Source organism: Juglans microcarpa x Juglans regia, chromosome 7D, assembly GCF_004785595.1.
Source record: "Juglans microcarpa x Juglans regia isolate MS1-56 chromosome 7D, Jm3101_v1.0, whole genome shotgun sequence".
In the NCBI taxonomy this organism is placed as follows: domain Eukaryota; kingdom Viridiplantae; phylum Streptophyta; class Magnoliopsida; order Fagales; family Juglandaceae; genus Juglans; species Juglans microcarpa x Juglans regia.
Genome location: NC_054606.1, coordinates 17,448,930 through 17,461,358, shown reverse-complemented (window position 1 = coordinate 17,461,358; position 12,429 = coordinate 17,448,930). Strand labels below are relative to the sequence as shown.

The window sequence follows — 12,429 nt, the reverse complement described above, 5'->3', positions numbered from 1 at the left end:
CCAAGTTCCTTATGGTGATGCTGAAATTCTGTATTTCTTTGTAACAATATCCTAAAAAGCGCCCTGGTGTTGGACCATTTATTCTGATGTTGGGTAGTTGAGTTTAGGGAAGGCAAGAGAATGTTAGCACTTTTGACTTTTTGAGTCGCGCTGGAAGGTTAGCTATTATAATCATATTTTGTTGCTGTTGTCAAAGACGTTCGGTGTTACATCCCCTGGATAGGTTTTGCGTTCAAATTTTCAATGGAAAATGATATTTGGCGTAACACTCCCAAGCCATTTGAACAAGTTGATTAACTTCTTTTTTTTTTTTTTTCTTCCTTCAAGCTTTTGCGTTTGTTTAGTTAAAAATGATTTTATAACTGAATTTTAATGTAAAAGAATTCCAAAAAAATGCAAAAATAGAGAAATTAAAAAAAAAATAGAGAAAGTTCAAATGGTTTTCTAAGTTACGGGCTAAGGCAGCAGCATCCATTTTCAATTGCGAACCACGTCTCATAGCTTTCATGGTCCGCCTTTGTTTATACGCTTAGGTGTTTTTAGAATGGGAAAGTTAGAAAAATTCTACTCATCATCCTTATACCACATGCTATAAATAATTTTTTTATTTTTATTTTTATTTTTAGCCTTTACCAAATATGTGGTGTATGGATGATGAATAGAAAAATTTATTTAGTTTAGCAAGATAAAAAAAATAAAAAAATAAAAAAAATCATGTGTGGTGTGGTGTGTAGGGGTGATGTGTTAGTCCATTTTTTCCTACTCAAAAATACTTCTTTCACACGGGTAAGGATGGCACAGTGCCCTAACAGGTAATTAGTGATGAAACTATTTGATATTGCAAAACCCTATTAAATTGGGTCCCCGGGCATTTATTTGATCAAGATTTTTAATATCCATACAGTATAGTTGCTGGTGGTAAAAAAAAAAAAAAAAAAAAAAAAAAAAAAAAAAAAAAAAAAAAAAATCTCTTATGAGTGGTCTCTTTAATGTATAAGTTAAATGGATGTACTGAGACAAATTAACACTATATAAACTATATAGTACTGGGAAACCAAGTTGTTAATTTTACCAAATTAAAATGTTGTAATCTCATCAAATAAAATGCCAAATAGAAGATTATTATAAAATGTCTTTCCGACTGCATGGATTCTTATTGATGACAACAATTTAATTTATTGGTTTTTATCGATCGGTTTTATATATTGGGAATACTTAAACTAGGCATATATATATATATAATATGCCGGCTGACATGATGATCATAACATAGCTAGCTTGACATACAAAGATGGTGGAGATAAAGGCCGCCATGTATGAAATGAATCGAGAGTGGGTGCGCAGCAGCTCGAGGGCTTCACCAGTTGCCAATTTTGTCGTTTGTCTGAGTTTCCTATAATCTTCATAAGTAATCGGGGCATAAAGACGAGGGTGTTCAGTGTCCACAAGTTCAGGTGGGGCTTCCATTACTCCCTCATTCGGCCCTAAGATAGATGAGGCAATTGAAAATCGGATACTTGATTCTTTGCATTCTACTCGATGCTTCACGTTACGAAACCTTCCATTACTCCATAGCTTCAACGTCGTACGTACATGCATGTCAATCACGAACAATCATGCATGATGATATTTTTCAGATTAAAATTATATATATATATATATATTGAATAAGCTGGCGGTGCAATAAATGATCAATGAAATGGGGTTCTTAATTAATTACCTTAGCAACGTCCCCAAGATTGACAAGGAAGGTGCCTGGCCATGGACGGATTGGTACAAATGCACCAAACTTGTCCATGGCTTCAAGACCACCAACTTTTTCATCATCTTGAACTATTGTTAGAAACCCACAATCTGAGTGTACCAGTACCCCTGAAGAGCCTACGGTTTCAGGAGTGAAGTGGTATTTGTTCATCCTAAGCTGGCAAGGCCATTCTTTGAACAAGTCGGTGACCAAACCCATGCTTTTGGCCAACTTTTTCCCCAAATCAAGGGCCAGCTCGTGTATTGCTTGAGCATACGTCTCTAGTATCTCCCTGCCAATACAAGAAAGTTAAGGCAATTGGTAAGTGTGCGTGCACTGTATCATATGCACTCATGTGTTTGTTTGTTTTTTTTATTTTTATCCAGGGTGGGGGTGCGAACCTAATTCTCCCATTTGGAGAACAGGCCTTATATCATCTGATGATCCAAAGGACCTTAGCATCATGCATGTGCGTGTATGATATAGTGGAAACAAACCTTTGGTGAGGAGAGGCATCCAGCTGAGAAAAAAAGCCACCCAAGTTTTGAGGGGAACCCAAGTCATGGAGGCCCAAGGACTCATAATTAGGATTGGCAACATTTGGTGCCAAGTAGCCGCTGCCCGTAATCAAATCGATGTTGTGCCTTTTGGTTTCTGTGGGAAGCTCAAACAATTCGCTCACCACCTTCTTCATTTGTGTCATGAGACCCACAGGGATGTTGTGGTTGACGACCCTAAAACAACCCCATTCCTCGGCTGCTTCTCTGAGTTTCCGATAATGCTCTACATCTTGCATGTCAATAATCGGTACGACATGCTTCGAGTTGTCGCCCTCCGTACTCATGTTTGCAGCTCGCTTGTCCTCTTCCCTTCTTCAAATAAACACCCACGAATACACAACGACAATGATCAGTACTCAATGGCATTAATTTATAACGTTGGTTTGATGTCGGCTTGTTTGGTTTTGACCATTACAACAAAAGATCATGCAACGACAAGACCTAAAACTACTTATATAATATAAACCAGGTGTTGATTCTTTATTGGCTTGGGTCTCATTAATGGGTCTGATGCAGGCTCTCATGTTGACTAAAACGACTAGTCTTTTTTTATAGCACACATGTAACCAATAATACTTTTCCTTGATCAGATGACATTATAAGAATCGATCGGACTTAGTTTTCATCTTTAACTGGGTGAAGATGGGGTTAAGATTAATTCTATCCAATTCAACTAAAATTGAGTATTATGGTTATTTCGTTTATCAGTCTAATCACTTTTACAAACGAAATGACATGCAAAATATAGTAATTTTTTAGATTTGGAACACAAAATGGGCATTTTCTCGTTAAATTTATTGCTGATTTCGTAGTAACATTGAATGATCAGGTGCCTTAATTAGATATAAAAAAGTAATTTATTGAGAATTAAAAGCCATAATAATTGCTCCAAGCACAAAGCAAGTGGACAGATCAAGCGATAGTCAATAAAGATAAAAACATTATCGAAACAATAGACAGCAAGCTTCAGATATTATTGAGCAAGAATTGGTTCGGTGAATGTTACACGCCCACTGGTGAAAGGAATAACTCGCTCTGAGGGTGAGAGCCTCCAAGGAAATGAAAAGGAAATATTCTTGTATTGATTTTCAATGGAACGGAATACACCACTGATGGGTAGCTATATGCTCCCGGACTTGTAACAAATTGTAACAAACTACAATAGAAAAGCTAAAGTTACCAATACTATCAGAAAGTAAACATGACAGACCACTAACGTAGGCTACATTCCCTTAAAGGGTCACAATAGACTATGGGCCAAGCCCTTACATGCATTCAGATCATATGGCCTAACCCGCTTATTATTCTCAACCCACCATGCCCACGGTCCACGAGCCCAAAGCCCATGAGCCCAGAACACCTCAGATCCCTAAATTCTCTTCCGGATCCTTCTCGATCATTCTTCGTCCCCTCAGTTGCTTCCCATGGTTGTTGTTGGTTCCCTGGTTACCGCCTCTAGCCATGGCTTGTTACAGTGCCCTCCCCTTAAAACACCTTGCCCGCAAGGTGGGGAAACGCCGCTTTGAGTTTGTAGAAGTTCTCCCAGGTAGCGTCCTCATCTCTTTGCCCCTGCCATTTCACTAACAATTCCACGACCGGTCGGTTGTTTACTGGACGCATCCTTCGAGCTAACACCTCACTTGGTTCTGGTTGTATGATTCCTTGCTGATTAACTGGAGGTAGTACAGTTGTGGTCTCGATCTGCTCTCCTACATGTTTCTTCAGTTGCGAGATATGAAATACCGGGTGTATTTGAGATGTCTCGGGTAACTTCAGTTTGTATGCAACTTCCCCAACTCTTTCTTCTACCTGAAAAGGGCCATAAAAACGAGGTGATAGTTTCAGATCTCTGCGTTGAGACACAGAAATTTGTCGGTAAGGTTGTAATCGTAAATAAACCCAATCTCCAATGGTAAAGCTATGCTCTTTCCTCTTCAAATTAGCATATTTCACCATTCTTTCTTGTGCTTTGTTGATGTTGTGTCGGAGCAGTTGTATGATGAGTGTTCTATCTCTGAGCTCTGTTTCAACTTCTACTGCTTTAGTTGTCCCTGGGATGTAAGAGGTTAGCTTAGGGTGTTTGTACCTGTACAAAGTTTCAAATGGTGTGAGCTTTGTAGAGGTGTGTTGAGTGGTATTGTACCACCACTCAGCCAAAGGTACCCATTTCACCCAATCCTTCGGGCGATCCCCCACGAAACACCTCAGATAGGTTTCCAAATTCTTATTCACAGCTTCTGACTGCCCATCGGTTTGTGGATGGTAAGCTGTGCTAAACTCCAATTTAACCCCTTGGGCCTTAAACAATTCTTTCCAAAAGACACTGGTGAAGGTACTATCACGATCCGATACAATTGATTGTGGTAAACCATGCAATTTGAATACATGTTTCACAAACAACTGGGCAACTGACTTAGCTGTATATGGGTGTCCCAGGGGTACGAAATGGCTGTATTTAGTTAAACGATCCACAACCACCCATAGTGTGCTAAAACCACCTGCATTTGGTAACCCTTCAATGAAATCCATGGTTATGTGAGTCCATGGCTGAGAGGGAATAGGAAGAGGTTGTAGCAAACCATTAGGAAAAGCATGATCTGTTTTCTGTTGTTGACAAATCTGACAATTTCTGATGAAATTCCTGACTTCAGATTTCATGTTGTGCAATAAAATTCTCTGGTTACTCTATGAATCGTTTTATCCATCCCCGAATGCCCCCCCATGGGCTAGCATGCAAGAACTCTAAAAGTCTTTTCTTGAGTTCTGAGTTGTTGGCAATATAAACCTTGTTTTTATAGTACAACACCCCCTCTCTTAATGAATACTGATCAGGTGCTTTGTTGTTCTGGCACAGGGATAACATCTCTAATGCCTTAGGATCTCCTTTATACCCCTCCTTAATGTCCTCCAGCCACTCTAAGCTTGGTACTGATAACAAGGCTATAGACACTTCTTCTTCCTCCATTTGTCTAGAAAGGGCATCTGCTACCCTATTTTCAGCCCCCTTTTTAAACTCTACCACGAAATCATATCCCATCATCTTACTCATCCACTTCTGCTGCATCGGGGTGCCAATCTTCTGGTCTAAAATGTATTTTAGACTGTGGTGGTCAGTTTTTACCACAAAGGATCTACCTAAAAGGTAGGGTCTCCACTTTTGGGTAGCTGTAACCAAGGCATACAACTCCTTCTCATAAGTGGACAGTAACAGAGCCCTGCCCTTTAAGGCTTGACTGTAAAAAGAAATAGGTTGACCCTGTTGCATCAGAACAGCCCCTATTCCCTTTCCTGAAGCATCACACTCGATCACAAACGTTTTGGCAAAATCAAGAAGGGCCAACACTGGTGGACTACTTACTGCTTGTTTAAGCCTTAAAAAGGCTTCAGCTGCTGTTTCCCCCCATTTGAAATTGTCTTTCTTCAACAGTGTTGTAAGAGGAGAAGCTAGGATCCCATAATTCTTTATAAACCTTCGATAGTACCCTATCAACCCTAGGAAGCCCCTCAAGGACTTAATCGACTTGGGTTGAGGCCATTCCACCATGGCCTTTAATTTTTCAGGATCTGTTCTTACCCCTTTACCCGAGATCAAGTGACCCAAATATGCTACTTCAAAACATGCAAAACAACATTTTGACTCCTTAGCAAATAACTGATGTCTCCTTAATGTTTCCAAGGTCACTTGTAGGTGTTGCAAGTGTTCCTCCTCATCCTTACTATAGATTAGGATGTCATAAAAAAAAACCAGCACAAATCTCCTTAGGAAGGGTCTAAAAACTTCATTCATGAGGTTCTGAAAAGTAGATGGGGCATTAGTCAATCCAAAGGGCATGACTAAGAATTCATAATGACCCTCATGGGTCCTAAAGGCTGTTTTGTGCACATCATCAGGCTTAACCCTGATTTAATGGTAACCGGACCTCAAATCCAGTTTAGAGAACACTTTAGACCCACTTAGCTCATCCAATAACTCCTCTACTATGGGTATAGGAAACTTATCTTTCACCGTTACTTGGTTCAAGGCCCTATAATCCACACACATCCTCCATGTGCCATCGGCCTTTCTTACCAATAAAACAGGAGAAGAATAAGGACTTTGACTAGGGCGTATTACCCCAGAATTTAGAAGTTCCTTAACAATTTTTTCAATTTCATCTTTTTGGAAAAATGGATACCTGTATGGTCTTACAGACACAGGCTGAGTTCCAGGCAGCAAATTGATAGAATGATCCTGCTCTCTGCTTGGTGGCAGCCCCTTGGGTTCCTTGAAAACATCATCAAACTGGTTTAGTATGCCTTGCACCTTTTTTGGCCATCTTTGCCCCTTCTTATACTCGTCAGTTTCATTAATTAACTGCAGAATAACTCCCTTCTTTTCTAACTGGTTGATTTCATTGCAGGAACTTTCTTCTAGCAGCTGAGTGGACATCATTCCCTGCAACACAACATCTCTTTCTCGGTGGTTAAATTGCATGGTAAGTTTCCTGAAATTCCAAGAGATAGTGCCTAAGGTTTGTAGCCATTGTACACCTAGCACCACGTCACATCCTGCAAGTTCCAGCAAGAAAAAATCCATAGAAAATGCATGTTCTTGAATTTTTACTTGAACTCCCTTACTTTTCCCTTCACTTACCAACTGTTCACCATTAGCCACCCTCACCTTTACTGCCTCTTCCTTAAAGACTACTACCCGAGCCTTCCTTGCTGCTGTAACATCAATGAAATTGTGTGTGCTGCCCGAATCAATTAGAATAACAACCCACTGGCAAGCTAACTTCCCCATTACCCGCATCGTTTTTGGATTGTTGGACCCAATTAGAGCGTGTAAAGATATTTCTGGTTTCGTGTTTATTTCAGTAAATTCTATCAGATGCTTCCCTTCTTCCACCACCTCTACTACATCACTCTCAACTCCCTTCTTTTCCTCTTCGTCCTTCACCTCTTCTATAAGAAATAGTTTAGGACTTTTACACTTGTGTCCTGGGTTCCACTTAGAGTCACAATAATAACATAACCCCCGTTCTCTCCTCTCCTTCATCTGGCCTGCATTGATCTTTTGCACCGGCACTATGGCCTTACTACCATTCTGCCCCATTAGGCTTCCACCCCCCCTTAAGCTGTCCTGACTCCAACCCCCCAACAGCAGGATTCCTGAAAGGTTTTCTACCAACTCTCACCAGTTCTTCCTGAATCTTTGCCAAACTAAAGGCTGACAAGAGATCAGGTGGGTTAAACATTTTAACTGCCAACCTAATTTCATCTTTTAACCCACTCAAAAAACAGCTTAACTTGTGTGGATCCGACAATCTATGCAGCCTATTAGACAAGTTCTCAAACTCAACCTTATATTCTTCTACTGTACCCGTTTGTCTCAGCTTAGTTAGTGCTTCCATAGGATCATCATACGTGCTAGGGCCAAACCTCATAAGAAAAGCCCTAACAAACCCTTCCCAATCCACTATGGATCCTGACCTTTCAATATCTTGGAACCAAATCATGGCTTTCCCTTCCATGTGGAAGGAGGCCAACTTGAGTTTCTGGCTTGGTAAAGTGTTGTAGAATAAGAAAAACTGATTGGCTTTATACAACCAACCTAGGGAATCATCCCCATGAAATGAAGGAAACTCTAACCTTACTGACCTCGGAATCAGTTCCCCATTGTTCTCCTGTCTGCTGTGCCCTCCTGAGCCTGATCCTTCAGACTGATTGTTAGCATTCTTTTTCTGCAGTTCCATGGTTAATGTTGCAAGCTATTGGACCACTGCATCAGACTGCCGTTTCAACGCCATCACCTCAGTTTCCAGTGTTTTGAATTGGGATTCCGTGGACTTCCTCAATCCATTCAAGCCATCCTGCAACTGGTTCATTCTAGTGCCTTCTGCCATGGAAAATGAAGCTGCCAAGGATAACCTGTCTCTAGATACCACTGTTACACGCCCACTGGTGAAAGGAATAACTCACTCTGAGGGTGAGAGCCTCCAAGGAAATGAAAAGGAAATATTCTTGTATTGATTTTCGATGGAACGGAATACACCACTGATGGGTAGCTATATGCTCCCGGACTTGTAACAAATTGTAACAAACTACAATAGAAAAGCTAAAGTTACCAATACTATCAGAAAGTAAACATGACAGACCACTGACGTAGGCTACATTCCCTTAAAGGGTCACAATAGACTATGGGCCAAGCCCTTACATGCATTCAGATCATATGGCCTAACCCGCTTATTATTCTCAACCCACCTTGCCCACGGTCCACGAGCCCCAAGCCCATGAGCCCAGAACACCTCAGATCCCTAAATTCTCTTCCGGATCCTTCTCGATCATTCTTCGTCCCCTCAGTTGCTTCCCATGGTTGTTGTTGGTTCCTTGGTTACCGCCTCTAGCCATGGCTTGTTACAGTGAAGGATGTTAGAAGGGCACTGAGAAGAAGCTGGTCTGTGCGACGACATTGGAGGTAAGCAGGATTATTGGTTTGAGATTGGTAGGAGAGTGACGGAGAAGGGGAGGAAGCTGGAAGGATCGGAGGAGAGGAGAAGAAGAGCCATCGATGAAATGGAAGAGTTCCTGGCCATGGAGATATGGGATTATCTGAGCTCGCCAGAGGTAATTGTCGGAACCTAGTTTCAAGGAAACAATATGAGAAAAATTACAGGGGAGTTGGAAGTTGGTGGAGTGGTCTTTTTCGGAGGAGGAGATTTCACCAGCCATGGAGGACATTAGTTGTATTACAATTCTGATGCCATGATAGAGTTTTTGAAAGAAATGTATTTGATTCTCGTTTATGTAGCAGAGCAATATAAGTTGGTATATATACAAACGACTAGGCTCAACAGAATTCATATGGACAAAATATCAAGCAGCTGGTATGCGCTGCTAAACCGTGCATGCAGAATATGAGATAGTTATAAACAGACTCAGAAAAATAAAGACAAAACCTGCAACCTGAAACAGCTTAACCTCAGTAACAGATCAATTAATGAACTTCTTGATCGCGAGAAGTGTAGCCTCAAACTGGCCTGGAACAATGTGTTATTGTGCAAAGCATATTTGTAGACTTGTTTTTCTTCGTGTTTACTTAATTAATTGATTAGTTCGTCGACTTCTTTGCTAGAGATTGGGCCATTTGGTCAATTAGATTATTGACGAATGCATGCACACAAGTACCATGATGTGAAAATTGAATAATAGGGCAGTGTATGCGCGCCAACCAACTTTCACCTAATGATGTCAAATCATATATTCGTGTCGTATTCGTATCGTATCAATACATATATATTATATTATATAGGTAAACCTTAACCTAACCCGTTAAGTTTATCGTATCAAAATCTTAAACTCTAACACAATCCATTAACATAACAGGTTGTGTCGTGTCAATCCATTTTAACTTGTTTATGTAAATGATTTGAACAGATCCAAAATTAACTCGTTCAACTTAGTTAAGTTTAGCATAATTTTATATAAATGTTAAAATCACAATATCTATAAAAAAAATATAAAACTAATTACAAATCTAAAATTACAATTCAAACAATAAAAATATCAAAATAAAAATTCCAATAATTTTATTTTTAGGTATAAGGGTATAATCTTAACCCGTTATCAACCCGTTAAGCATTCGTATCTTAACGGGTCAACTCGTTTTGATCCACATCCATTAAGGCTAAACCTTAACCAGATTTTATCGTATCGTGTTCATGTTAAATTAACGGATTGTGTCATATATTATCAATCTTACTTTCACCCACCTTTTCTTTTTTTTTTTTTTTTTTAATTTTTTTTGACACGAAATGGGATAATGCATTGCGCGTGCGTTCCAAATCCATTACTTGGCATCTTTAGATAATTAATAGATTAGCTGCTAATTTAAATGCATGGGGTTTCTAGAGAGAGTCGGTCCGCACGCCATTTTTGAGTTTTAATTTTCTTCATTTTTTTTTATATTTTTTTAATATATTTAAATATTTAAAATTACTTTCTTAATTATTAAATAAAATAAAAATAAAAATAATTTTTTTTAAACGAAACACAGTGGTACTATGGAGCCGGCAGAATAGGGTTTTCCTTCTAGAGAATTTGGTCGGCAGATAAGACAGATGTGTGGCGCTACTGCATTTGGTTGCGTTGGACTGACAGACATACCGACGAAAGCAGGTACACATGGTACGCGTCTTTCCATGAATGCCAGTGTTGCATTTTAATTTCCACTGATTATGAGCATTGAAATATAAGACCATAAAATTCTCATTAAAAACGGAAAGCCGAGTTCTTCTAGAAAATTTGGCAATATCTTAATTTCTCGAATCTCCTTTTCTCGCATGTAATAGAAAATATATATTTATAATTATGAATTATGTAACTACCGTATAATTATTTTAAAAATAAAATAAAATATAAAATTTACATGAAAATAAATAAATTTTTTAATAATAAATTATATTATTTTTCAAAACAATTACATTATATTTACACACTTCATAATTACATATAGAATTACTCATAAAAAAATAAAAAGTCAAGTTCTTGATTTCTCTACATGAATTGTATCTAGCCACGCCACCCATATATAAAACAAATTTGTACGCCTTTTTTTTCTAATTTGTTTTTTGAGTGGGGCTACTATACCGCCCCACTCTTACGGTTGAGATTATCGCCCATCATTTTTTTTCTTTTTTTTTCACATTTTTTTAATACATTTAAATATTTTTAAAAAATTAAAAAAATACACTAATACACTTAAAATCATTTTTTTAATCTGTCAACAGATACAGGCCAAGACTAAGGCTACAAGTCGGTTTATACATTCAGTCTCTTTCATTTTTTATTGTCGTATGCATTAACAATTAGTTTATTGTTTTGTACATGTTTATTAGCTGGCATAGTGTGAGAGGTTTAGGTTGTTAGTTTGTTAAAGGATTCTCTGTATATATGCCCGAGAGCAAAGACTTGTACAGCAACAATTTTTACAGTAATGGAAACAGAACTTTTCTTCCATTGATCTACTCTCTACATTTTCTTTTGTTCAAATTACAATTGTTTCACATCCTTACATGATATCAGTGAGCCAACGAGAGCACTTTTAATGGCAACCCCTAGCTCCGATTCTTCTGAACTTCACTCAAACCTAAAATCAAACACATCATCTCCATACCTTAATCTTAGTGATCCGGCGAATCCATATCGCCTTGACCATGGCAATAACCTAGCCTTAACCCTTGTTGCTGACCTCCTTACCACAGACAATTACGCCACATGGTCTCGCTCAATGCGTCGTGCTCTTCGCATGAAAAACAAACTTGGTTTGATCTTCGGATCACTTCTCAAACCATCTCAACCGACAAACCCTTTACTTGAGCTTTGGGAGCGTTGTAACGACATGGTCGTTTCTTGACTCCAAAATTCCATCAATCATTCTCTCTAGCCTAGCGTTCTCTTTGTTGATGATGCTCGAGAAATCTGGCTGGATCTTCAAGAACAGTTTTCCCAACAAAATGGTCCCCGTATTTACCAACTCAAGAAGGCTCTGGCTGCTCTGCTTCAAGAACACGATCTGATAAGTATTTACTATAGCAAATTAAAAGCTCTCTGGGATGAACTTTCTGTATATGATCACATTCCCTCTTGCAATTGTGGTACTATGAAAACCTTACTGGATAGATATCAAAGAGATTGTGTGCTGCAATTTTTAATGGGTCTCAATGACTCTTATTCCCCCATCCGAGACTAGATCATGCTTATGGATCCGATTCCCCTTGTTCCCAAAGTATTTTCTCTCATCTAACAGCAGGAACGACACCACCAAATGACCTCCCACACCCCATCCCCCGAAACCATGGCTATGACAATCAAGAAACCTTCCAAATTTCTCTCTAAACCAAACCAATCCTTCAAAAAAGACTGTTCCTATTGCAGCCACTGTAAAATCACTGGTCACACCTTCGAGACCTGTTTCAAGGCTGGCAATGCTGAGCCTCCCGTTTGCTCACATTGCAACTTGATTGGCCACACCATTGAGAAATGTTACAAACTTAGTGGATATCCACCTGGCCACAAATATCATACCAAGCAGCAGCAGAACTCTGGTTTCCTTTCAAATCAGACCTCTTTCTCGTTTGCCAATGA

At 39.1% G+C, this 12,429-nt stretch overlaps 1 protein-coding gene across 1 annotated transcript; it reads right to left on the bottom strand.

The window, feature by feature from the left end:
• Nucleotides 1-1,036: 1,036 nt before the first annotated feature.
• Nucleotides 1,037-9,428, bottom strand: LOC121238166 (2-oxoglutarate-dependent dioxygenase DAO-like). The gene is made up of 5 exons (XM_041135008.1): nucleotides 9,265-9,428; nucleotides 2,242-2,616; nucleotides 1,721-2,036; nucleotides 1,263-1,575; nucleotides 1,037-1,149 (listed from the first exon to the last, which is right to left on the bottom strand). Exons 2-5 carry the CDS (start codon nucleotides 2,586-2,588, stop codon nucleotides 1,037-1,039), a joined length of 1,089 nt encoding a protein of 362 aa, XP_040990942.1. The 5' UTR covers nucleotides 2,589-2,616; nucleotides 9,265-9,428.
• Nucleotides 9,429-12,429: the final 3,001 nt, after the last annotated feature.